A 24662-nucleotide genomic window follows, 5' to 3' on the forward strand; every position below is an offset into this window, starting at 1 on the left:
TGTCTTGATACACTTTAAGCCATGTATCATTTACTGTGTATGACCACAAAACGCAAGCTGAGAAGGTTCAAATCGGTTTGATTTACAACACTTGTGATTGTCAATAGGTCAGTGAAGCAGACATTTATTGAAGTAATTTCCGTTGGTGCTCACATAAACAAAGATCCCACGAACAAGCTTAATTACATGAGTGTCGGGGCAGGGCAGATGTACTGCGCTGATATCGAGTCACTACTTCAAATGGGAACTGAAGACCATTTAAAACCCTTATGAGCTGAAAAGTCTTCACAAGGAATTCCATTTACTGCCTCTGATGCAAGTTTAAGAACGGATACCTAAAGCACTTGCACTACAGAGCCTGAGAGGTACGTGTTCAGAATCCACTAGAAGCACTGACAATTGCAACTGGGGTTTCTTTGCAACAGAATTTTAGTAAATCATAGTTGCGTGAATGCAAATATTAAGAAAATCTTAATTTAGGAATACGCATCAGTGTATTTGTAATGCCACCATAAAAATCCTCAAAAATGGACGCTAGTTTCAACCTTCACGCATTGGGTCTAAACCCCACTGTGTAGTCAATCAGCTGGTTGCAGAAGAAGTTACACCAGGTATTGACTGCAGTTCCACATAAATGAGAGTGTAGAGTTGAGAGTTGTGATATTATATAACGGAAAGGGAACTGGTCCAGCACTTGAAGACTGAAATGGTTGTGAAGAGACGAGCCATTCTCCATCACTGAGCCTTCTCAGGCAGGGCAATGGCAGCTTCCACATCTTTATTATATTCCTCCTTCCATTTCGCTTTTTTCTCCATGTTTATAACCATCAGCGTCTCATTACGACCAGCAGCCTGCAGAGGATGGTACAATGCAAAAGATGATTTCTATATGTGACTTTCAGAAACAGCAGTGACCGTTGGACATAAGGAATCTACAACATGGCTACAAACAAAAATACAGGACCAAAAATGTTGACCAACCAATGAGCAAATGCTTGTATAGTGTCACTTACTCGCTTTCCTAGAATCGCCATCACCACACAGGCCCCAATTGTAGCTGCCATCATTAAATAGCAGGCCTTCACTCTGACTTTGGTTCGGGCAGCATCAATCATCTCGTGTCTGTGGCACAAAAAAGTGTATAAAATACTTTTTAAGGATAGTCTTTATAATACATTATAAAATGTCAGAAAATGTACATTACACTGATTTTCTGCTGCTTTTAATCTTACCACTGTAGCACAATATTACAGGTGATGTGTGTGTTCCTTCTTTCAGCTGTCTACATTCATAATGTGCATTGTATTGAGGAGGCAGTCTGCAGTTTGTATGCGTGACAATCATGTCTTTTGTCAAAGCAGCACACCTTGATGTCAGTGATTAACCTCCAGCCATATACAAACCCCGGTGTTTGAACTGCAGCCATGACAACGTGGCTCATCTAGTTATCCAGCTCAGTTTCTTTAGCGAAGAAAATAAACTCAATCACATGCCAAGCCAATCAAATTGAAGTGTGCTGGGAGGTCTGGTGTAAACAGGACGAGGCTACTTACGACACAAACTCTGGTATCTGGTCTCGGGTCTTGAAACGTCCCGACCAGATCAACATCTTCTTGTCCAGGTCTGATGGTCTGGAGCCTGGCATTCTGAACCCGTCATGGGCTGCTGTATGACAAAACAAAACAAAGTTTAAAGCACAAACGATGATCCCAATAATATATACTTTTTCTTGTTTATTTAGTTTTACAATCCTTGGTTATCAGATGCCAGACACACAGAATTATGACAAAATCTAATTAGCATGGTAATTTACACAATTGCGAGGCAAATGAATTGGACCCAAAACTCTTACCTTGTGCTGGAGGTGCAGGCTGTGGTTTATTGCACATCCCCCTGTGGCTCCATGATTCTGTGGCTTGTCTATATCGTTGACCTATTGAAAATAGATCATTTGCAATGATGATTTATCAGCCAAGTGTCATTGGCTGAAACCCGACCTTGGGTTTCATGAAAGGCGTTATATAAATCCAAGACATTATTATTATTTGAATAACAACAGCAAAATATAATCACATAATGTTTCCTGATGGAATTAAAGCCCAAGACAACTTGTGGAAGTGACACAATATCACTTAATAATAATAAATAACTGTAGAAAGCTTAAACCTCTGCCAAGGTTGCTTAGTTAGTTTCCCACGGTGTCAATAAACTCCTATCTCGCAATGATTACAATTTGGTTCATTTTATTGTTTATATAAATGTGGAACCCCCACGAGAATCTCATAATTTCTTATTTAGGCCAAATCCTACATGCACCAAGAATGTTGACAGTAATTGAACTGTACAAGTTTCACAAAGAGATGACATTACAAGGTGGAAACAGTAACAGTGTTCTTGAGTGATTGTATAAACAATCCATGCTGTGCTTGTGACGTAATAATATGGAGGTTCAACAGGTGGTTTTGAGAATTGTAATCCTGATCTGATAAATTTACAAAAGCAACTGGGGGCCACTGTGACACGGAGGTGTGTATGACACGTCCTGTCATAAACCAACGATAAACACAATTGCAAGATACATTTATTTTTTTAATGTGGCGCTTTTATAGGATGACTAAACTACTTACGTCATATATTACTGGATCTTATCATTATCTCTGCAGACTAAAGTGTCGAGTCACGCAGCTTCATTGTAGCAAACAATTACAAGAAATCTTTGTACAAACAACTGCGAAATAATTTACCTGCAACAACAAAATGCTTATGTAACCCATAGCGTTAACTAAACATATCGAGTGGTCGAAAGGGGAGGGTATGAGGAAAGGCGTAATATGCAACATTACGGATTTAAAAAACTGCCGTTTAACACCAAGACAACAGCCAGAGTCTTTCAGTGAAGAGCCCGAAAACAACACAAATATTAAACGTAGCGGTACTGACCAAAGATGGTGCGGACAGGAAGGCGAGACCTGACGAAATTCATACTTATGATCAATCCTGAATGTGGACCGAGAGTTGGTTTTATATTAGCTGCTGAAAGTCAACGAGCACAGCGAACAAGACCCCTGTCACATAACCGTCAGACGCTGATGTTTGTGCCTGATCAAAAATACCGCTTACACATACTTCGGATATTTTATTTATTTTTATTTCAATTACACAATGTACATCTGTCCAGTTGCGTGCCAGTTTACACTTAACATTTGACTCGTCTGGTTAATTGTGCATGCATTGAACTGAACTAGTATTATGTCGTAGTTCATTTATTTCACATTTGTACATAGTTCAAATTTCTTTTTTTTTACCATTTCATCTAGGTTAGGCTAGGCATCAAACCGGAATATGTTTGATTCAGGCACCTTTCTGAACAGCCCCGTTACGTCGTCAACAGAGGACCCCGCAGTCCACTATGGCGGTGCCCGGTGGAACTTTAAACTGTGAGGACTTTTCAATGTTTCAGGTAATTTTAACGTTTGATTCGTCGATCTGTTCGAATGTGTCACGAAACGGCGTCTGTCGGAGCCGTCAATTTCACTCGGCTTCCGTAGCATGATATTCAACGGTTTCCATGTATTCCAGTGAATGAGTGACCGTGCTGTGTTAGTGTGAGTGAGATGTGGATCAGGAAAGTGGCTGCATGAGGTTTAAGTTTAATAAGGGTTAAGAGGAAACAGCTGATCTGTACTTGCTGAATAAGTTCTTCGAATTGTTTGACTTTTGGTATATTCTTATGTACAACAAAAAAGGAAAAAGGGATCTTAAATAGTGATGAATAAATCCTCTCAATAATCCAAGAACAAAAGTACACACAACTGCTCAGTGATTTATTGTACAAATGTGACATTTGGATATATTTATTGGCAAAATAAGTATGCTAAATATGTGTATTGTCACTTTAAAATGATCATTCCGTATTTACGAATGAAGGGTCTTGCTTTATAGAGGCTGCCATTTTGTGCCTAAATGTTACAGCAGCCCGAATGGACAAACCAGGCATTGCATGCATTTTTGCTTCTTGAAGCAGAACCTTTTTGTAAAAAAGGATAGAAAAACTATATCCTCTCTGACATGTGAAGGCTCATTTAGTTCCCCTACATGCCTAGGAAAGGGAGTGTTCTATTCAGCAGTTGTTTGAAAACAACTGTAGAGTTTAATGGAGCCGAGTAGTGCTAGAACTGAATAATGGAAAAGTGCCATAATTCGTACTCACTAGACTTTAAAAGATTTAAAGAAGTTGTTCCATACTGAGCTTCTACCTGATCAGGCTCCCTTTACAGAAAATCAAATTGTAAATAACTTTGAATCATTGTTTTTGATATAGTCTATCTTTATCCCTCTGTGGGTATTTTTAGGAGGTGCTGAAGGTGATGCGCACCATCGACGACCGGATCGTCCATGCCCTGAACACCACTGTGCCCACAGTTTCATTCTCAGGCAAAGTGGATGCCACGCAAACATGCAAACAGCTCTATGAAACTGTAAGTTGTTGAGCCTAAAATGAGTTGGTATGACTTGTGTATCCTATAACTTTTTTGTTTGTTTTTTCACAATAAAAGCGTGGTTATTTCTTGTTATACATGTGACCCACAGATGATGGAGGCCCATCTGAGCAGAGACCAAGCTATCAAGTCATGTATAGCCCAGACATCTGAAGTGGTTGGACAACTGCGTGAGGAAAGAGCCAAGAACAGTGAAAACCTGGCAATCATCAAACAACTCAGAAAGGAGCAGACCAAAGTAAGTCCGAGAGGGACTTAAAAAATGGTGGGCCCACTTTACGAGAAGTCTACCCCTTCTCTCTACAGTCACATCAACATAGTGGTGTGCTCAAATCATTGGGACATGTAAAAACTCAGCTGTGCAGTAGATTTACAGAAAGTTATTTTATTGTATTTTTAAATGAGTGGTATTTTAGAGAATCTTGTAAAAAAGTAACACATTAAATGTAACTTTATTTCTTTTGGGGGTTCTGTATGATAAACTGTGCTTTCATCATTTGCACTTTTGGTACAGAAATGTGTGTGTGTTAAGTCAGATATGTAATTTTCCTGGAAGTGACATAATTCATTTGTGTGACACATCTTTGCTCCTCTCTTTCTCCAGTTAAAGCTAATGCAATCAGAGCTGAATGTTGAAGAAGTTGTCAACGATAGAAGTCTGAAGGTATGCTCACTTTTTGCCCAAAATGCCCTATTATTAATACAGTGCAGCATGTCATTGATTCCTGATTTATTTTCTGCAGATTTTCAAAGAAAGGTGCAGAATCCACTACACGCCTCCGAAGGTGAAGTGAAGCTGTGGCCTCAGAACAGATGCTTTACTCAAGGTTCAAATCCAGACACTGTGACTGCTGCTTCTGAGTCCGGAGTGCAGTCACTTCACATCATGTGACATCACACTTACACTATATTCCTATGTGATTGTTGTATTACATGCCCATGCTGTAAAGCAGTGTTTCACGTGCTTCTTTAATAAGAAACATTGTACAAAAGGAGTGTTGTTGTTTTTTAAAAAAAGATGGTGAAAAGTGGCACTGGCTGTCTGAGTGATTTGGTGTCTTTTACATCTGTGGTCCTCTTTAATCCAAGGCTATCTTAAATTGAACTTGAACAAAGTCGATGTAAAGTTTTAGTCAGGCAACATTGGCCTACAAATCTGCTTGTTCATTCCCACCTCGGGATGAACCTCAACCTCACTCGAATAAACATTATACCCAAAGTCTGCACTGACACTTGCATTCACAGCTATTGAATGTCTAATTTGGTAAGTCTTATTCCACACCCAGAGAACCTGTCTGAGGGAACTCACAGTAAACAGTTTCCGGGTTAATCTAAAAACACAACATGAGTTTTTTGAGTTAATCACAGTTTAAAGAAGTCCATATGACCCATGTTGTTCATTGGGAGAGACATGAGTGATATTAAGTGACTATAATACTATATAGGATGCTTTTCACAGTGCAAGTGCATTTTATTTTCACTTTGACATTTTTCCCTTTCCAATCCAAAAAAGGGAATAAAATGGCATACTGCAATATGATTGAGTACCATTTTACCTAGAAAGTTTCAGGTTAAGGAAGCTTTTTGAAAGACTGCAGCCTGTGCACACACTGAGTGATAGGGTGTGTGTGTGATCACATCAGAAAATACCTTATTGGGTTGTCGTCTTTCGTTGCCGTCACTATATTGTGCAGCTCAACCACGATTTCAGGGGAGAGCAGCCCTCTGAAGTCTTGCTCGAGAAGGTAAATCGTCTCCTCTCACGTGTACCTGCAATCAAACAAAATACAAGAAAATTCAATTATTAAATTACAAAACATTACATTATATAACACACATTGTAACTATGACAACAAATGAGAATTTACACCGACAGGAAAATGTGTTGTCTAAGGAGCAGAACTGTTGCGCACGGTAAAGCAGAGGCCATGAATGTCATTCCTCTTTCCTACACAGGAGGGAGCCAAATACAAAACTTCAAACCCAGCCAGACAACACATTTTTGGTCTGCAGACCTCCACTGTCAGGTACATGCAAGAAACTTCAAAATAAAATCGTGAAAGAATTCTTCTGTTGTGGATTCATATGTCAATTTCAATAAGTCATCATATGTACACTGTCAAAAAATAATTACTCACTCTCTCTCTCAAAATACAAAGAAACTAGGCCTTACTTTATGTCATAGCCTCAGCATTTAATGTACAATTTTCATCAATACAACATTTAATAGTGTGCTTTTGGTAATACTTTAGATTTTAACAGGCTGGAACAAACACTGACACAAAGACGAAAGACAAACTGGCACAGACAAATAGACCTAGAACTTCTGCCAGCTTGGAAACATAACTGTCTAATCAGCATTTAGGCATAGACAGAGACATGGTCAAGACGACCTGCTGAAGTCTAAACTGAGCCAAGTGGATTTAACTTTAAACACGGCGTGATTGTTGTTGCCACACAGGCTGCTCTGAGTATTTCAGAAACTTTCACACACACAACCATCACTTGGCTTTAATTAGTGTTAGTTCTCTGGGTGGGTGACAATGCCAGAGGTCAGAGGCTACTTCAAAAATCAGAGAAAAGAAAACAGTGACTCACCACAGTCACTACAATAATGACTCAGTTGAACCCAGACCTAACCGAGAGCCACTTCTGCCTCTGGTTGTCATGTGTGCCTAATAAAGTGGCATAAAATGGTTTGTGTTTCAAATTCAAACTGGACTTAAGACATGAGTTGCTTTACTTTTGGTAATTGAAACCCAATCACATACTGAGAAACATAATGCAAACACAAGGTAAGCAACAAGAACATCAGAGAGAGACAAAAAAACAAATAGACATCTGTGAGGTTATTTAACAACATCACACAGCTCAAACAAAGAGGAACACTGGTCACAAGATGAGACGAGGGTTAATAGTACAGCTTCATCATTCATCGAGTCAGCCAATGTCAATATGTGGGGGTCAGGTATGTTTACATGAAAAAGATAAAATTCCTTCATACTTTTTCAAGCCAAACATTATATGTAAATTATGTTTAGCTGATTAAAAACATGCACTAATACATTGATAATGTGACATTAATCTTTATATACAACTACAACTACGTGTATGTTAGATGTGTAAGGTTTGTACTTTTTCTTTTTCTTACTCACGTCATGAGAATTTGTCATGGGTCCAATATAAATGGTGAAGTGGGTGATTCAGAGATGTGCATGTTGTCCATAAAAAGAGTTTATTGTGTGTTAAGTATAAAGGAATTCAGTTTACATTGTGGGTGTAATCATTGTACACCACAGGTGTGTATATAACCAGAAATTGACAAACTTTGAATCGCTATCAATTTCAAAAATACAGATTCTCATACTGTATATTTACATTTAAGCATTTAGTGATAGAGAAGCTTGCACAAGGAGAGATGGGCAAAATCCAAAAGTTTTAATCTTTTAAAATAATGGTATAAGGCATGAGAATGGTGTTTTGGCGTGTCCTAGTGGTGATATGCAGTAACTGCACATCACCACTGAGCTATGTCACCAGCCGCCACTGGTGTTGGCACCGCCAGACCACAGAGTAGTCAGGTGGGAGCAGACCATGACCATGAAGCACTTTGTAGCCTAGCATCAGTGAGTTGGTACTTTACTTTTTGAAATTGCCGTATATCTCTTAAATCTGGCATAGAGCAACTGTGTGAACACAAAATGTCCTCCAGGATTAATAAAGTATTCTGATCCTGATATATGATTATGATATCATGTGTTTTTTGGGGTACATGCAAATAAAAGTCAAAGCAATTCCATAAAAAAACAACATGAGGGAGACATCTGCAGGGGACTTGAACAATAACAATGATTAATGCAGTCATTTATTAAATCTCTCATTACAAAATGTTCCACTTTGACATCCTGTGATCAAAATTTCATGATGTACAACACGGTTCAATATAGAGAGCTAAGATAATGTAATCTTGAGTGATTATGATGGGAAAAAAACTGCCTGTGAGCTCTCATATGACTCTTTGAATTCTTATCCCTTTAGAAGTATACAATAGGATCATCAAGGGTCTTGTGTTGCTGCAGACTATGCAGCTCAGCCTCTCCTCTGTCACATGGCAGTTTCTGGTTAATACGGAGGTGAAAATACTCGTCTCCTCCCACATAGACCTACAAGGGAACAAAAGTAGGCAGCAAGGTTAGAATAGTTTTGGATTTTTCATTAGTTTTGACTTTTGTTTTTAAAATGAGTTGGGATGATAGCGGCCTTCACGTGGAGGCTGAAGTGGTAGACAATGAATGAATAAAAGAAAACTTGATGGTGATAGTTTAGTGTTTTTGTAAAGTGATGTATATGGTACTGATTTTTAGTCAGAGCTGACTGCACCATCTTGCTTGACTGAGGAGACTGAAGATGCCATAGAGAAAACAGATTTTAGACACTTTACTGAAGGCTCATCAAATAAAATCTATGCCTACGTAAGTCTACAACACATTAAGAATATGTTTGCTGCTTGATCTTGCTGTAAGATAACTGGAAATGTTTGTTTTCTCTGCAGGAGAAGGAAAAATCTGCATTTTTAGCTCACCAGTACACAACAACCATACTGTGGGGTCTACTGCTGCCTCAATTTGTGTCACTTAAAGAAAGAATTGGCTGCAGTCGATCAACAACTCATGTGTGCCATGATGGATTATTGCTGATTTTGCTCTATGGACTTTCAGTGCAAGAGAGTTGAGCAGCTTACAAAGCAAAAAGAGTAAAACAGCAGAGTAAAAGAGTAGATGGGAGCAAGGCCACAAAAAACCTGAAGAGGTAACCAGCGAGGCAAAACTAAAACATTGTTGATTGAAAAGTTGAAAAGCCGAGCAGATGCATATTGAATAAGGTGGGTAAATGAAAGTGTGTGTGTGTGTGTGTGTGGGGTGGCCATAAAAACTTGCTCAAACTTCATCCTGGGCATGTTGGTTAAGTGGGAATGTAAAATATACTAAAGTGATATTCAGAATATTTAATTTACTCTGCTTTGACAGTGCACAAACTGATTTTAAGAGCAAAAAGTGACAGTGTTGGTATCAGTCGTGCTGATAGTATTGAAGTATTGGCACTTACTTGGTGTCGGATCAGGAGCACAATTCTGAAGTATGGCAGAATGATTATGATTCAGATGTGGGCAGTACCAAACTTAATGTAGGGGTAATGTTTGAAGACCCAGAACCAAACTGTTACTCATTTAATTTGAGAAGATTACGGGGTATCCAGCTCTTTATTTTCAGATAAGACGGGCCAAAATTAAAATATACAATCTTTCATGATGCCTCTATCATCGGCAGATAATAATAGTTACCTTAATGAAGTAGTTGGTTCCGGCCACAACCTGCGTCTTGTAGAGCTTAGCTATGTAGACATCTAAGTTCCTTCCCACTTTGGCCTCAACTTGGATTTTCACCTGAGTGATTGTGACGAGACATCAGTATGACAATGCATCACACAAGTGATAGTTTCAACAGAAACAATAAAGTCAGAGTGTAAATGTGTTTATTTGTTCCTACTTACGCTGTCACAGAGCTTCTGAATTTCCTCATCAGCTTCCCTCGCGGGCTCGGAAAGACCTCCACAACTCATTCTGACGGTGTTTGTGGTAAAATCTCCACGAATTAGCAGATGAAATTTTGATTGTGAGGCGTTTGCTTCAGTCTGGGAATTATATGCTTTTGTGGAACGTACCATCAGCGTTCAAGGAGAGGGGGGAGGAACGACAACAACGTTGTTATTAGCCAACCTCGTTAACACACTTTTAAAATAAATGAATTAACAATATTTGCTTATATGAAAATCATTCAAAAATGACATTTGGGGGACGGTGGCAAAAAATAATTTAGAGTTTCCTTTTCGGTCCCCTCTCACAGAGAAGATATGATAGTCCGAGACGCCACACCTCATACTATCACATCTTCTACTATCAATAAACAGGTGCAGACAGTTTGTTTATGTTTGTCTTAGTTCCACAGAACTAGACATGGGTCCATCCCATATTTTTATATAATACCTCCATTGAACTGACTCATAAAAATATGTTGGCACTTCTGCTGTGTCACGTCCTGGCACAACCACGCCTCGGACTATAATATCTTCTCTGTGAAATGGCACCCGAAGAGGAAACCTTCAATTCTTTACCTTCAATGTCCCTCAATGTCATTTTGAATGATTTCAATAAAAAACACATTTATTCATTTATTTTAAATGTGTGGTTGCATTGCATGCTCGTCCCTCTCCTCTGCAGGCAACAACTCTTCACTAACTGTATTCACAGTATCATAATGCCTCCTACTGGCCCAAAGCTGCGACAGCACACAGAAGTCACTCGACAACAAAACCTTCACTGGCCACAGAAGATTGTGCTACATTTAAGAAGACTGTTGGTATCACGAGAGAACATTCTCTAAACACAGTAACATTCTCAGAACGCCAAATGTGCAACAAAAAACTCATGTTAGGAAAACTTTCCATGTCAACCACAGGGGAACCTTCAGGGAACGTCCCCCAACCAAAGGGTCCTAATGGTTTATTATGCAATGACATCCATGAAACCCCTAAAACCACACTAACATGCAGCTCACAAGTGCTACACCAAAGCCCCCTTAGTGGGGCCCCTTCTGACTGAGAAAAGGTCTCACCTCTCAACTCACACTGTCCAACATGAGCCACGTCCAACACTCACCTGTGAGTGGCAGTAATGAGCCTTTCACTCTTGAAGTCTGCTGGAGTGGGTTACAGGTGATGAGGGTGGGGAGGGATGGTGAAGGGCCCCAAATAGCTTCTTTGCCTGGGGCCCCCCAGAGTCTAGGATCACCTCTGCTTACAGTCTCAGTAGGAAAACTCATGTTGCTTTACAGCTTTCTCTTGTGTCCACATTAAATGTCCCCCAAGAAAACATGAAGGAGATTGTCCACAGCAGAGTGAACAACTAAAAAAATTTGTTTTCCCCTTATTTTTAAGTTTTATTTTTAGGATACCTAAAAATCTCAGGGTCCACTTTAGAATTATAACAGGAAAAAATGGTTTTCAAAAAACTGCAACTTTACTAATTTTCCACCAAAAGTGAAATTGATGTTGGTTCAGAGTTGGTTCAAACTTTTAAGAACCAGTTTGCTTTTTGTTACATAATCATACATGCATCAGTCTACATGTGCTGCAAACAATAAACACTACACTCGAGTTCTTCCTTCTAAACCAGCCAAGAGTTAGTGCCAGAGTGAAACCGTTTTTTCTCTTTGCCAGTCAATAAACGGAGAACTAGTTTCAGATGAGGCCGTCGCACAAAACCAGCCTTGTGCCAGCCTCGAGGCAAAAGAGATTCAACAGGCTTGGCCTGCAGTCATTTTACACATCAGAAACACTACAAACAAAAGAAAAGCGACATCATATCTGAATAATTCAATTGAAATTCAAAAATGACAAGGATATGGGACTGCAACTATTTAGTTTAAAGGATCAGGGAAGCTGGAGTCAGTGTCATTTGAATAATCAGTTTTCAAATAAAATTACATACTGCAATAACTTTACAGATTACCATTTTACCTAGAAAGTTTCAGGTTAAGGAAGCATTTTGAAAGAGGTTGCGTGTGTGTGATCACATCAGAAAATACCTTATTGGGTCGTCGTCTTTCATTCCCGTCACTACATTGTGCAGCTCAGCCTCATTTTCAGGGCAGAGCAGCCCTCTGAAGACTCCGCCCACATGTACCTGCAAACAAACAAAATACACGAAAAGTTAAATTATTAAATAAAAACAGTATGTTAAATAACACACATACATATTTAATGTGTAATTTTACTGTTCTTGGAGTTTTGGAAAGAGAATTTATGCAAGACAGGATACTACATTCACATGTGTTGTCTCAGGTGCAGAACTGTTACACACAAAACTTGACTTCAAACCAGGCCAGACAAATGTTTGGCCTGCAGACCTCCACCGTCAGGTGCACGCAAGAAACTTCAAAAATAAAATTCTCCTGTCGTGGATTTATACGTCATTGACATTATACATGCCATTTCAATGTCATCGTACTGTAAAATTATTCATCACACTCTCACTCTCAAAATACAAACATACTTCTCTACATAAATTGAATTTGATATGGAAAACGTCTTTTTTTCCCTACGAAGCTGTCTACTTTCTGTACCCAATGATAAAGTCCTTACTTTATGCCATAGCCTCAGCATTTAATGTACAATTTTAATCACATTAAATACATCATTTAATAGTGTGCTTTTGGTAATACTTTAGATTTTAACAGGCTGGAACACTGACACAAAGATGAAAGACAAACTGGCACAGACAAATAGACCAAGAACTTCTGCCAGCTTGGAAACATAACTTATCTAATCAGCATTTAGGCATAGACAGATACATGGTCAAGACGACCTGCTGAAGTTTAAACCGAACAAAGGGGATTTAACTTTAAACATGGTGTGATTGTTGTTGCGACACAGGCTGCTCTGAGTATTTCAGAAACTTTCACACACACACACACACAACCATCACTTGGCTTTAATTAGTGTTAGTTCTCTGGGTGGGTGACAATGCCAAAGGTCAGAGGCTGCTTCAAAAATCAGAGAAAAGGAAACAGTGACTCACCACAGTCACTACAATAATGACTCAGTTGAACCCAGACCTAACCTAGAGCCACTTCTGCCTCTGGTTGTCATGTGTGCCTAATAAAGTGGCACTCAAAATGGTTTGTGTTTCAAATTCAAATTGGACTTAAGACATGAGGCCAATAGAGTTGCTTAACTTTTGGTAATTGAAACCCAATCACATACTGAGAAACATAATGCAAACACAAGGTAAGCAACAAGAACATCAGAGAGAGACAAAAAAACAAATAGACATCTGTGAGGTTATTTAACATCACACAGCTCAAACAAAGAGGAACACTGGTCACAAGATGAGACGAGGATGTGACTGATGAGGCACGTGTGGTCAGCCATTCCTGCAGTCTGATTTACTGTCGTGTCTATGAGTCACAGTGAGGGTGTTAGGTTAATAGTACAGCTTCATTTTTATCTGCATGGCTTGCAGGATTTGTCTTGGCCTGATTAGGATTTAAAGGTTTTTGTTTTTTTTTTTTAATTACATGCTTCAGACAGTTGAGTCAGCCACATCAATATTTAGGGGTCAGATATGTTTACATGAAAGATAAAGGTTCTTCAGACTACTTTAACCAAACATTACATGTAAATAATGTTAAGATGATTAAAAACATGCACTTAAGAAAAAAAAAGGTAATAACACAACATTAATCTTTATCTACAACTACATGGTGTATGTTACATGTGTTAAGGTTATTCTTTTCCTTACTCAGGTCATAAGAATCTGTCACGGCTCCAATACAAACATACAGTAACTGTCAGTGAAATGGGTGTCATTCATTACTATAAAGGAATTCAAAGTCTGCATAGAGCAACTGTGCGACAACAAGTATTCTGATCCTGATGTAATAGAATTATGTGATGTGCATTTTGGGGTACATTCAAATAAATAAAGTTGAAATAAAAATGAAATAACACCCAAAATTATTAAGCAAATCCACAAAAAACAAGGCAATCAGAGACGGCATGTAACAAGCCTCTGTTGGTCATATTGGCAAGTGCAAGTGTGGAAGCACAAACAGACAGACAAACAGAGCCACTAAAAACATTACTTCACTCCTACTCCGTGGGTGAAGTGACAACATGAGTCAGACATCTGCAGGGGACTTTCAACTGATAAACTAACAAACCACACAACACATGTGATTAATTCAGTAATTTATTAAATCTCTCAGTAAAAAAGGTTCCACTTTGACATCCTATGATCAAAATTTCATGATGTACAACAGTTCAATATAGAGAGCTAAGATAATGAAATCTTGAGTGATTACGATGGAAAAAACTGCCTGTGACCTCTCATAGGACTCTTTGAATTCTTATCCCTTTAGAAGTATTGAATAGGATCAGCATGGCTCTTGTTTTGCTGCAGACTATGCAGCTCAGCCTCTCCTCCATCACATGGTAGTTTCCGGTAAACACGGAGGTGAAGATGCTCGTCTCCTCCCACATGGACCTGCAAGGGAACAAAAGTAAGCAGCAAGGTTAGAATAGTTTCGGATTTTTCATCAGTTTTAGTTTTGACTTTTGTTTTTAAAATGAGTTGGGATGATAGCGACCGTCACATGGAGGCTGAAGTGGTAGACAATTAATGAATAAAAGAAAACTTGATGGTGATAGTTTAGTGTTTTTGAAAAGTGATGTATATGGTACTGATTTAGTCAGAGCTGACTGCACCATCTGCACTCTCTGTATTGGTACCGAGCTTGACTGAAGAGACTGAAGATGCCATAGAGAAAACAGATTTTAGACACTTAACTGAAGCCCAGCAGATGCATTTTGAACAAGGTGGGTAAGTGGAAGATGGGGGGGGAAGGTTTGACCGTAAAAACTTGCTCAAACTTTGTCCTGGGCATGTTCGATATTCAGAACATTTAATTTACCTCATGAATCATGACACTGCTTTGACAGTGCACAAGCTGATTTTAAGAAAAAGTATCAGTGTCAGTATTGGTATCAGCACGACTAGTATCGATGCTAACTTGGCGTTGGATCAGGAGCAAAACTCTGAAGTATGGGAGAATGATTATGATTCAGATGTGGGCAGTACCACACGTAATGTAGGGGTGATGTTTGAAGAACCAGAACTAAGATGTTATTCGTTTAATTCAAATACCAGCAAAATCAAAAAGGTTAAGGGGCATCCAGTTCTTTATTTTCAGATTAGAGGGTGCAAAATTAAAATATACAATCTTCCACGATGTCTCTATAGTCGGTAAATAATATTTACCTTTATGAAGTAGTTGGTTCCGGCCACAATCTGCGACGTATAGCTCTTAGCTGCGTAGACATCCAAGTTCTTTCCCACTTTGGCCTCTACGTCGCTTTTCACCTGAGTGATCGTGACGAGACATCAGTATGACAATGCATAACACAAGTGATAGTTTCAACAGAAACAATAAAGTCCGAGTGTAAATGTGTTTATCTGTTCCTACTTACGCTGTCACAGAGCTTCTGAATGTCCTCGTCGGCGTCCTTCGCGATGTCGGAAATTCCTCCACACTTCATCATGACGGTTTTTGTGCTTAAAAACTCCACGAATTAACAGATCAAAATGAAGATTGTGAGGCGTTTAAGTTCCGTCTGGGAATCATGTGATGTTGTGGAACGTACCATCAGCGTTAAAGGAGAGGGGGAGGGACGACAACAACGGCGTTATTAGCCAACCTCGTTAACACACTATAAAAAAATAAATTACAAAAAAAAAGAAAAAACATGAGCAGTTAATTAACAATAAGGGCTTCTATGAAAATCACAAAAAACGGTGTCAAAAAATAATTAAGAGTTTCCTTTTCAGTGCCCTCTCACAGAGAATATGTGATAGTCCGAGGCGTGGCAGTCGTTTATTTTTATGAGTCAGTTTCATGGCATCCATGTTTCATGGATGGATTATATCAAATATGGGATTTCAGTTCATAAAGTCCAGCTTTCTAGGTTAGTTAAGATCAATCCGGCCATAATTGTGTTATTTATATCAAATACCCAGAGCTGTGAGCTCCCCTCAGACGATTGTTTTATTATTATTTTATTATTATTGTCAAAACTACCTGAACTATATGCAACAAAGTCAATGACATGTATTTTGATATCTTTGAAGATCAACAGGTGCAGACACGTTATTTTTATTTATTTTAGTTCCACAGAACTTTTCCAAAAAGGAAATAATTTTTTGCCTGAGTCCGTCAATGTCATTTTGAATGATTTTCATTTAAAAAAAAAAAAAAATTAATTAAAAAAAAAACACAAAGAATTGCAAATTTGTGGTTGCACTGCATGGTCGTCCCTCTCCTCTGCAGGGAACCACTCTTCAGTAAGTACGAGAACTTTCCATATCAACCACAGGAGAACCTAGGGGCAACCTTCAGGTAACGTCCTCACAGCCAAAAGGCAACATCCCCAAACCCCCTTTTAGTAGTAGTATTGTGCAGCAGCACTTCTAGGGGTCCAAAAAACATAAACAACAAGTGGGCCCCTTAGAGCTGGTCCCAATGTTTATTTTGACATCCATGAAAACCCTAAAACCACACTAATAACTAATAAGTGCTACACCAAAATCCCCTAAACGGGGGTTAGGGTCAGCCTTCCGACTGAGAAAAGAAGGTTTCACCTGTCATCTTACACTGTCCAACATGAGCCTTGTCCAGTGGCAGTAATGAGCCTTTCACTATTGAAGCGTGCTTGAGTGAAATGAGAAGCCGCATTGTTGGGGCTTTGGGTGTACAGGTGATGAGGGTGGGGAGGGATGGTGAACGGCCCCAAATAGCTTCTCTGCCATCAGTGAATCTGTGATCAATCCCACTTCAGAATTATAATTATAAAAAAACTGCAACTTTACTAATTTTCCACCAAAAGTGAAACTGGTGCTGTTTCAGAGTCGGTTCAACCTTTTAAGAACCAGTCTGCTTTTTGTTACATCATCATATCAAATTAACATTAACTAGTTTCAGATGATGCCATTGCTTGAAACTGGCCTTGTACCAGCCTCGAGGCAAAAGAGATTCTGGCCTGCATCCATTTTACAGCTCAGAAACCACTACAGACAAAAAAAGCGACATATCTGAATAATTCAATGACCATTTATAAATTCACAACAAGTGTTCAAATTTCATCATTTCATTGTTTGTGCTGGACAATGCGACATGATTGAAAGGATTGTGGTCTGTATGGAAGAAGCTCAATCACATCACCGAGTGTCTTGTCTTATTTCATGCAGCGTCGTCACTCGTCGATACTGCAAGTCCTCAATAATACGTAGGTAAACATATTCATCTTCGTCTCCTACATGAACACAAAGCAAGTACGTGTGTTGACCTGGTAAACCATTAGTTGAACTGCATTTAACTTTGTTTTGCTCCCCACATTTCAAGACCTCCCTGCCCTCTAAACAATATTTACCTTAATGAAGTAGACAGTCCGCAGCATAACCAGTGATCTGTAGATCTTAGCTTGGAGCACCTCAACCTTCCTCCCTTGCTCGACTCCCGACGATGCTCTTCACCTAAGCCACCATTGAATAACACGGGGGAAAAGAGTTACAAAAAACCAAAACAAGCTCCATTTATTATAAACATTTTTTGGAGTTAAAGTGCAAATGTAACAGTGTTCATTTTATTTATTTATTTTTTACTCCCTGAATGTCACCATTTGCAGGCAATAACTCAACTGGCGTTGAGTCAAACATGTTGACACTTTTCTATTGCTGAAAGAGGCCAAGAAATTAATTACAGTGCAGACAGACAGACAGACGTAGTCTCTGTGTGTGAGGCAGTCACACCCTGAGACATTAAACAAGGCAACATTCTGGAATGTAGGAGGAAAGAGGCAAGAATGAGGAGTCACACTTTCTGATTTCAACAGTCAGTAAAAATGATAGCTCCAATTCATTTTACACATGTACATTCTTTGCATGTCCCTCTTGTTCTATTTGTGAATAAAGGGACTGTTATGTTGTTATGCAATCAGGTAGTGTTCCAACTTTTTGTTTCAAACAGTTTCACATAGTTGTTGGACAGTCTGAAACTCAAACACTCTGGGAACCAAAACATGGAATGAAAACCAGTGGAAACCTGTGTGAGAGAGTGTCACAACAACACTGCATTTCCTTTTGTGTATTTATCACTGTAATCAGTGTCATGCAGACATTTGGAAGGGTAGGGGTGAAATTTAAAAGGACACTTAGTGTGAAAAAAAAAGAAAAGGTGCCACTAGTACACTTAAGGCAGGCATGTCCAAAGTGACCAGGGGGGTATTCCATCAAGCAGGCTAAAGGCAAAGCCAAGCTTAAATGGCCAAGTCTGGCTAAAATGAGTGAGAGTTCGGTTCCATCAATGAGGCTGAGATTAGCCCCAACTCAGTAACCATGGAAACTATGACTCTGGCTAAGCCTCAACCATGGCTAAGCCATAACTATGGCTCAGGTTTCCGTTCCATCAATCTGAGCCTTAACCCTGTTCCACCAAGGTGGCTAATGTGAATGCCAGCCAAGTAACCATGGTAACTTATGCTGCCGGGCAAACCTGGTCTGTAGCAGGCTAAAAGTGAAGCTTAGCACCATCTGTGATCAAATAATGGCCAATAGACAGAAACAGAGACACACAACTGTCATGGAATGATAAAATAATATGTAAAACATAAAATATATAATAAAATGTATTCAAGAAATAATTTATACTAATAATTATATATTATCTATAAGTACATTAAAGAACATTATCACCTAAATAAAATACAATAAAAAATAAGACACAAATAAATACAAAATTAAACTAATTAGCAAAAAAATATAATAAAAGTAAATTTAAAGAGATCATCATTCTTTTGATGTAACAAGGGTTAGGGCCTCTGATTGATAGGAGATAAATGATTGATTTGCTGTCACCTGCATTCACTTACTGTAATAGGGGTCCTCGTCTCCATTGAATTGCTTGATTTGCTAAAATTATTCTAGATAAATAATAACTGTTTAACAATCAATAGATCTGTCATATGATTATTTCCTATAGAATGATAACCAACATTGCATTTCTTCATGTAATAATCTACCATCAATTGTATGATAAATGTGATGAGTCATGTCATCAGTCATCAAAAATGTAGGCAAGGCAACTTTATATAGTACATTTTAGCACAAGGTGATTCAAAGTCTGGAATGAGTTACCCAACCAAATCAAACAGGCCACCACCCTGGAAACTTTTAAATCTCACCTTAAAACTCACTCTTACTCCTTGGCTTTTCACCCAGCATGACAATTCTGTGTTCTCTGGTGTCTTTTAGTCTTTTTGTGTTAATTTAGGCTTTTCTTTATTATTATTATTATTATTATTATTATGTATTTTAACTTTGTGCTCTGAATCTCCGGGGGTGTATTAAATGTTGTATCTATGTACAGCACGTTGGCAACCATGTGTTTTAAAAAGGGCTATATAAATAAAATGGATTGGATTGGACTTAACTGTCCTGCTCTGCTTCTGGACAGTGGTCGGGAAGCACAGGGGAGTTCTTATTACCTCCAGGGCTGCAGCTGTGGCTGCTCCAGGTTAACAGCCTTACATATGCAGATAGGAGGATGAACAGGCAGACACTCAGGTGATCTGGAAGAGTCTGAGCGTTTATTTCTCTCAACAGGCTTATTAAATTTAATTAAATTTGAAACAGATTTTGCTTGTCAGATATCTACAGGAAGTTCCACAACTGAGGGCTCGGACTGAAAAAAAGCCTGGTCCATTTTGCCAAGTAGACTTGTTGAGGAACAACAAAAAGACTCCATTTAAAAGATCTCCGGTTATAATCAGGTTTCTACTATATGAAAGGTGTTGATACAGAATGGATCCAACCAGACACCAAAAATAAATTCTGTCAAACACGGTTGTCCACTGCCATATCCTACTTAATCATCTATTTAACTTGAAGCAGAAAAATTTACTACATTGAAACGAGCGATGGGGGATCATCAACTCCTCAGGAACATGTTTACTGTCCCTAAAAATCAAGTGAGAAGAACGTGCTTGCCCCCTGGTGGCTATTCAACGTACTCTTACTTCTTGGTCAATGAGCGTTAGTGGAAAACTAAATCCATTTTAAATTTGGACTTAGTTCCAGAGTGGTGGTCTGACACAAGGTCCTGTGACCTTGGTCCTCAGTTGAGTATGGACCTCAACTTGGTTTAAGTAATTAGGAGGCGCTGGCCTTCATGCCACCCAAAGGTAAGTGAAGTTTGACTCCATCTACTTGCCCTAGCTTCAAAAATGATTTTTTATTCCCCTTCAAGAGCGACTTTGGAACATTGCGAGCAGCAGCATGACGACTGTCAGCATCCGCAACATAAATATGTTACACATTGACCATTTGTTTTCAATGTTCATTTAGGATATGCTTTTATTGACATTGAGATAAAAAAGGTATTTGATTATGACTGTTTGTTTGAAATACAAGCAGTTAAACTGCTCCAATCTCCCAGGTGCCCAGACAATGTTCCTTCTGATTCTGTAGCCTCACCACAAAGTTTCTTTGCATAAACCCTCATGAAATCAATTCCACTTTCCTGTCCTCAGATATAATTTTCTCTCCCTGCAGCCTTACAACACCCATTTCTGTCATCGTAACATCTGTTTAGAGGCCTCACAATTCAGAGCTTCTCATGTGTTTAGCAAGATGTGGCACTAGACCATTGACAAAGCAGACACCAATGCTTGAACCCAATTCGACCAAATTCTACACGTTGTCTACTAGTGCACTGTGTTTTGGAGGAAAATAAATGAAATGCATACCATTATAGGCTCTGTCACAAAATCAGATGAATCCTTGTGTGATGTTTGAAACTGCACAGCCATGGTATGCCAGTCAGTCAGGATCTGAGGCCAGATTCCATCACACACACACACACACACACACACACGAGGAGGGGGAAGGACAAAAGGCGTTCACATCTAACGAGTCAACTCAATTTACCTTGTTCTGTCGCGTGAAGGAGAACCAGCTCATTAAATCTTGACTGATTTACAAATTAAGCAATAAAGTTGCTCAAATATTGATTCTGTTGGGACATACAAAGATTTAATTTTTGTCTTGTAAACTGATGAACCATTTAGGTAAATTAGATCAGACATTTAAAGGTGGCCACTTTGTCAGTAGTCTAATGACGTCCTATCAAATACATCATTTTGGGCAACCCATAAAGTCCTATCATTTGAACCAGCTGCCAGCTTCGCAAACAAAAGGCAAAAGACCACTTATGTTCACATGATCAACGTTAACCACAAGGCTCCAGACACGTGAAGTGAATCCAAGAATCAAATAACGAAGAAAATCTTTAAAACCTGTAGCTGCTCACTCCTGCCAGAAGAGGGTACTTGCTCAGTCTCAATAAGTTATACATTAACAAATTCTATCAGATTTTTTTCTGAACATCATGACTTCTGGAATTCAGCCCACAGGATGTTTCATTTCAATTTGTAACATAAAAAATAAAGTTCTCAAATTTGGCATAATCTTCAGTTAAATATTCACAGTTGTCTCTCTGCCAAGTTTGCTTCCTTCTAAACAACCAAAACGCATTGTACACCTGCAACCAATGAGGGCAATCCTATGTATGAAACAGCCCAGTCTTATCCCTGCATCCCTACAAGACACAAGTAAAGCGTGGCTCTGCAGGGGAAGATAGAAATCCCCAGCAGGGAGGCCTGCCAACATGACACGCAAAACCGCTTTATGAACTCAAAAAAGGTTCAGTTTGAGTCTTTAATGGGAACTAAATTTGGCAGAATGAGACAAGACAGCCTTAATGTCAAACTTCAGTTTAGTTGATGATGGATACAAGTAGGCTGACAGCAGAGCATACAGAGAACAGTTTAAGATTAAAAATTATATGAAAAACACGCCAACAAATGCCAGATTAAAGTATTTCATAACAGTATACAAATTACTTTGGATTGAGAATATAACATTTGTCAAACATCCATGTGACCTTACAAAATGCACCCAATTCAGATAACAATGAGCCACAATTGACCAAACATTAAATAATAATCCAGTCACTGTTGGCTCAAATATTTTTTTTTGTTTGTACAAAGTATGGACAACAATGAGCTACGGCAAACAGCAAACAGTCACAGCTGAGATAACTTGACCATGGTTACTCACCATTGGTAGAGGAGTCATCAATCTGGACCAGGTCAAAGCCTCCATCTTGTATCTTCTTGCTGCGTTTCCGGCGTCTGACGTCACGCGGCGGTAGTTTTGTTTTCAGTACAGTTTCTCGAATTCAGCGTCACTTTTTCCGTGTCTTTTTTCGTTTTGCGGCTCGTTTATGCGGCTTCTCTTCGAAGTAACGGCACTGAACCGACGCGGGCTGGAGGAACAAGAAAGCAGAGGAGGAGGAAGCTGCGGTCATCAGCTGATTGAAAACACCTGCGTGAAGAGGTGTATTGTACGTCACTGATCAATCAATCAATCTCTTCTTTTATATGCTCTATCCACACAATTTACCTCCATGTTTTCGTTCATATTTGTTATCCATAAAATACATCATAATGCCATAATATTCTAATTCAACAAGGTATGGAGAAATAAACTTTCTACTTGCTTTTATTTTGATTATTATTTTTCTAACAGTATCTTTGACTTTTGTCCAATATCTTTGAAATCCATTGGGGTTAGTGTGGAGAAAAAACAGAAAACTGCTTTTTATTTAAAGAATAAAAATAAATAAATAAATAAATAAGAATAACAGTGTTGCAAAAACAGCATGTATTATTATGAAAATTGCTGTTTTAAGTGTAGACATACAAAAACCGTTACTTTTAATTTGGCGATATCAGGGATCTGTTGTATTTTAGTGTGGACAGAAACAGAAGTGACTTTGACTTTAAGCTACATGCATCAGGCATTGTATGATTTATTTCAAAGTGGGTCACTTTTTATTTCATTTTCCACAAATAATGGAAAGACACAAATAGATCTTTGGTGTTTTATTTTCTGTTCAACTCTGGTTGAGGGAACAGATCATTTGCTAAAAAAATAAAGTCTTAACAAGGTAAAATCAGAAGTGAATGGTTAACATGTCAGTTTATTACAATGTCCAAACGTGAATATAATAGCAAGCATAAACAAATATTACAACACACCTGAAGTGTGGGAGTTCTGCTCAGCAGTTCAACTCCCTGAGTGGCTCCTCTTTCTTTCTTCCCCTTAAACATCCATCCATTTGCATCGAGACACAATCCATCTGAAGACCTTTTGATCATCGTAGGAATGTCACATGACAATAAACCACTCAGATCTATACACTTCTCATACCGAGACCATGTGACACACAATGTTTGAAGTGGGCTCACGTGTGTTAATGTGAGCCAATGCAAACATGACGTTTTGAGGAGACACTTTGGAGTGATAGAAGAGAGGATCAATCATGAGTGATTGATTCAATTACAAATAACGTGCACGTAAAAACAATACCTACCTCCCTGGGCCAGCTCTAACTATAAGCTTTATCAAAAAGGAAGTTTTAAGTCTAACTTTAAATACAGAGAGAGTGTCTGCCCCACAAACTGTCACTGGGTGTTAGTTCCACAGGAGAGGAGCCTGGTAACTGAAGGACTCTGGGAACCACAAGTAGGGCTGTATTTTGGGACCGAAGTGATCTGTTAGGATGACAAGGTAAAACTAGTTATTATAGTATGAAGGGGCCTGATCATTAAGTGCTTTGTGCATGAGGAGGAGGATTTCTAATTTAATTCTAAACTGTTTGGTGAAGCCAGTGTAGCAAAGCTAACATTGGTGTGATATGGTCCCTCTTTCTAGTTCATGCAGCATTTTGAATTAACTGACTTGTTGGAACATCCTGATAATATGGAGTTACAGTAATCTAGTCTAGATGTAACAAAGCATAAACTAGTTTATCAGCGTCCTTTAAGGACAGAATGTTTCTAATTTTTGTAGTGTTCCGCAGGTGGAAGAAGGCTGTTCTGTAAATTAGTTTTATGTGTGAATCAAATGATATATGACGTGTTGCCATCCTGGGGAAAACAAGGCATATTCTCAATCAGAAAGCCCCATATAGATTATATTATTCATTACTTTTACCATATTTCAGTTACTGTGTAGAGGTGTGGGGAAACATACAAAAGCAATATTCAACCCATTTATAATGCAGCAAAGGTGTACAAGTTTTACAATATTTTCAGATCTGATTCAACATTCAAAGCAAAAAATAATTTACTTCCAAATAAAATAAAGATGTAGTTTTCAGAGAGACAAGGGGGATTCAATTTAAAAATACAGTGTAAGAATGTATGCAAGTTTCACCCTTGAACAAAACTCATAAATCAGTTTAAAAGAATAAATAGAAATCTTAAATAAATATAAGGATGAAGAACAGCAGTTTAATCCAGGACGGTGACGAAAATGGTTACTTTTAATTTCATTAATTGGCCACAAACAAAGGAAGGACAAGGTCTAATTCTGTGCACAATTTCTTTGGGTATGAACAGCAATGAAAGGCTATTTTCATCCTAAAGGTT

At 38.6% G+C, this 24662-nt stretch overlaps 4 protein-coding genes and 1 long non-coding RNA gene across 6 annotated transcripts; 1 reads left to right on the top strand and 4 right to left on the bottom strand.

Annotated features, from left to right (window-relative positions):
• Nucleotides 1–108: 108 nt before the first annotated feature.
• Nucleotides 109–3085, bottom strand: fam162a (family with sequence similarity 162 member A). The gene is made up of 5 exons (XM_044031309.1): nt 2941–3085; nt 1853–1933; nt 1554–1665; nt 1014–1122; nt 109–852 (listed from the first exon to the last, which is right to left on the bottom strand). The coding sequence occupies exons 1-5, from the start codon at nt 2981–2983 to the stop codon at nt 736–738; spliced, it is 462 nt and encodes a 153-aa protein (XP_043887244.1). The 5' UTR covers nt 2984–3085; the 3' UTR covers nt 109–735.
• Nucleotides 3086–3380: 295 nt separating this feature from the next.
• mix23 (mitochondrial matrix import factor 23) lies at nt 3381–5530 on the top strand. 2 transcript variants are annotated; one of them, XM_044035281.1, is made up of 5 exons: nt 3381–3460; nt 4353–4478; nt 4591–4737; nt 5104–5163; nt 5243–5530. In XM_044035281.1, exons 1-5 carry the CDS (start codon nt 3410–3412, stop codon nt 5291–5293), a joined length of 435 nt encoding a protein of 144 aa, XP_043891216.1. In that variant the 5' UTR covers nt 3381–3409; the 3' UTR covers nt 5294–5530. The 2 variants fall into 2 exon arrangements, with proteins under 2 accessions (XP_043891216.1, XP_043891224.1); XM_044035289.1 differs by having other exon boundaries at nt 3396–3437.
• Nucleotides 5531–6166: 636 nt separating this feature from the next.
• LOC122775450 lies at nt 6167–24495 on the bottom strand. The gene is made up of 5 exons (XR_006361107.1): nt 23268–24495; nt 22285–22492; nt 17541–17643; nt 12143–12240; nt 6167–6269 (listed from the first exon to the last, which is right to left on the bottom strand). It is a non-coding gene; the product is annotated as an uncharacterized LOC122775450 (long non-coding RNA).
• On the bottom strand, nt 8347–10282 carry LOC122775434 (cystatin-B-like). Its single transcript, XM_044035301.1, has 3 exons — nt 10050–10282; nt 9841–9942; nt 8347–8662 (listed from the first exon to the last, which is right to left on the bottom strand). The coding sequence occupies exons 1-3, from the start codon at nt 10221–10223 to the stop codon at nt 8534–8536; spliced, it is 405 nt and encodes a 134-aa protein (XP_043891236.1). The 5' UTR covers nt 10224–10282; the 3' UTR covers nt 8347–8533.
• LOC122775442 (cystatin-B-like) lies at nt 14295–15749 on the bottom strand. Its single transcript, XM_044035314.1, has 3 exons — nt 15585–15749; nt 15376–15477; nt 14295–14601 (listed from the first exon to the last, which is right to left on the bottom strand). The coding sequence occupies exons 1-3, from the start codon at nt 15654–15656 to the stop codon at nt 14473–14475; spliced, it is 303 nt and encodes a 100-aa protein (XP_043891249.1). The 5' UTR covers nt 15657–15749; the 3' UTR covers nt 14295–14472.
• Nucleotides 24496–24662: the final 167 nt, after the last annotated feature.

This window comes from Solea senegalensis, linkage group LG1 (assembly GCF_019176455.1).
Source record: "Solea senegalensis isolate Sse05_10M linkage group LG1, IFAPA_SoseM_1, whole genome shotgun sequence".
NCBI classification, from domain to species: Eukaryota; Metazoa; Chordata; class Actinopteri; order Pleuronectiformes; family Soleidae; genus Solea; species Solea senegalensis.

Coding starts and splice junctions, on each gene's coding strand:
- LOC122775442 (XM_044035314.1), bottom strand. CDS start 15,656: ATGATGAAGTGTGGAGGAATTTCCGACATCGCGAAGGACGCCGACGAG. Junction 15,478..15,584: donor TTCAGAAGCTCTGTGACAGC/GTAAGTAGGAAC, acceptor ACGATCACTCAG/GTGAAAAGCGACGTAGAGGC. Junction 14,602..15,375: donor GAACCAACTACTTCATAAAG/GTAAATATTATT, acceptor GTTCCCTTGCAG/GTCCATGTGGGAGGAGACGA.
- fam162a (XM_044031309.1), bottom strand. CDS start 2,983: ATGAATTTCGTCAGGTCTCGCCTTCCTGTCCGCACCATCTTTG. Junction 1,666..1,852: donor GCCTGCACCTCCAGCACAAG/GTAAGAGTTTTG, acceptor TTTGTCATACAG/CAGCCCATGACGGGTTCAGA. Junction 853..1,013: donor TGGCGATTCTAGGAAAGCGA/GTAAGTGACACT, acceptor CATCCTCTGCAG/GCTGCTGGTCGTAATGAGAC.
- LOC122775434 (XM_044035301.1), bottom strand. CDS start 10,223: ATGGTACGTTCCACAAAAGCATATAATTCCCAGACTGAAGCAAACGCC. Junction 9,943..10,049: donor TTCAGAAGCTCTGTGACAGC/GTAAGTAGGAAC, acceptor ACAATCACTCAG/GTGAAAATCCAAGTTGAGGC. Junction 8,663..9,840: donor GAACCAACTACTTCATTAAG/GTAACTATTATT, acceptor GTTCCCTTGTAG/GTCTATGTGGGAGGAGACGA.
- mix23 (XM_044035281.1), top strand. CDS start 3,410: ATGGCGGTGCCCGGTGGAACTTTAAACTGTGAGGACTTTTCAATGTTT. Junction 4,479..4,590: donor GCAAACAGCTCTATGAAACT/GTAAGTTGTTGA, acceptor TGTGACCCACAG/ATGATGGAGGCCCATCTGAG. Junction 4,738..5,103: donor TCAGAAAGGAGCAGACCAAA/GTAAGTCCGAGA, acceptor CTCTTTCTCCAG/TTAAAGCTAATGCAATCAGA.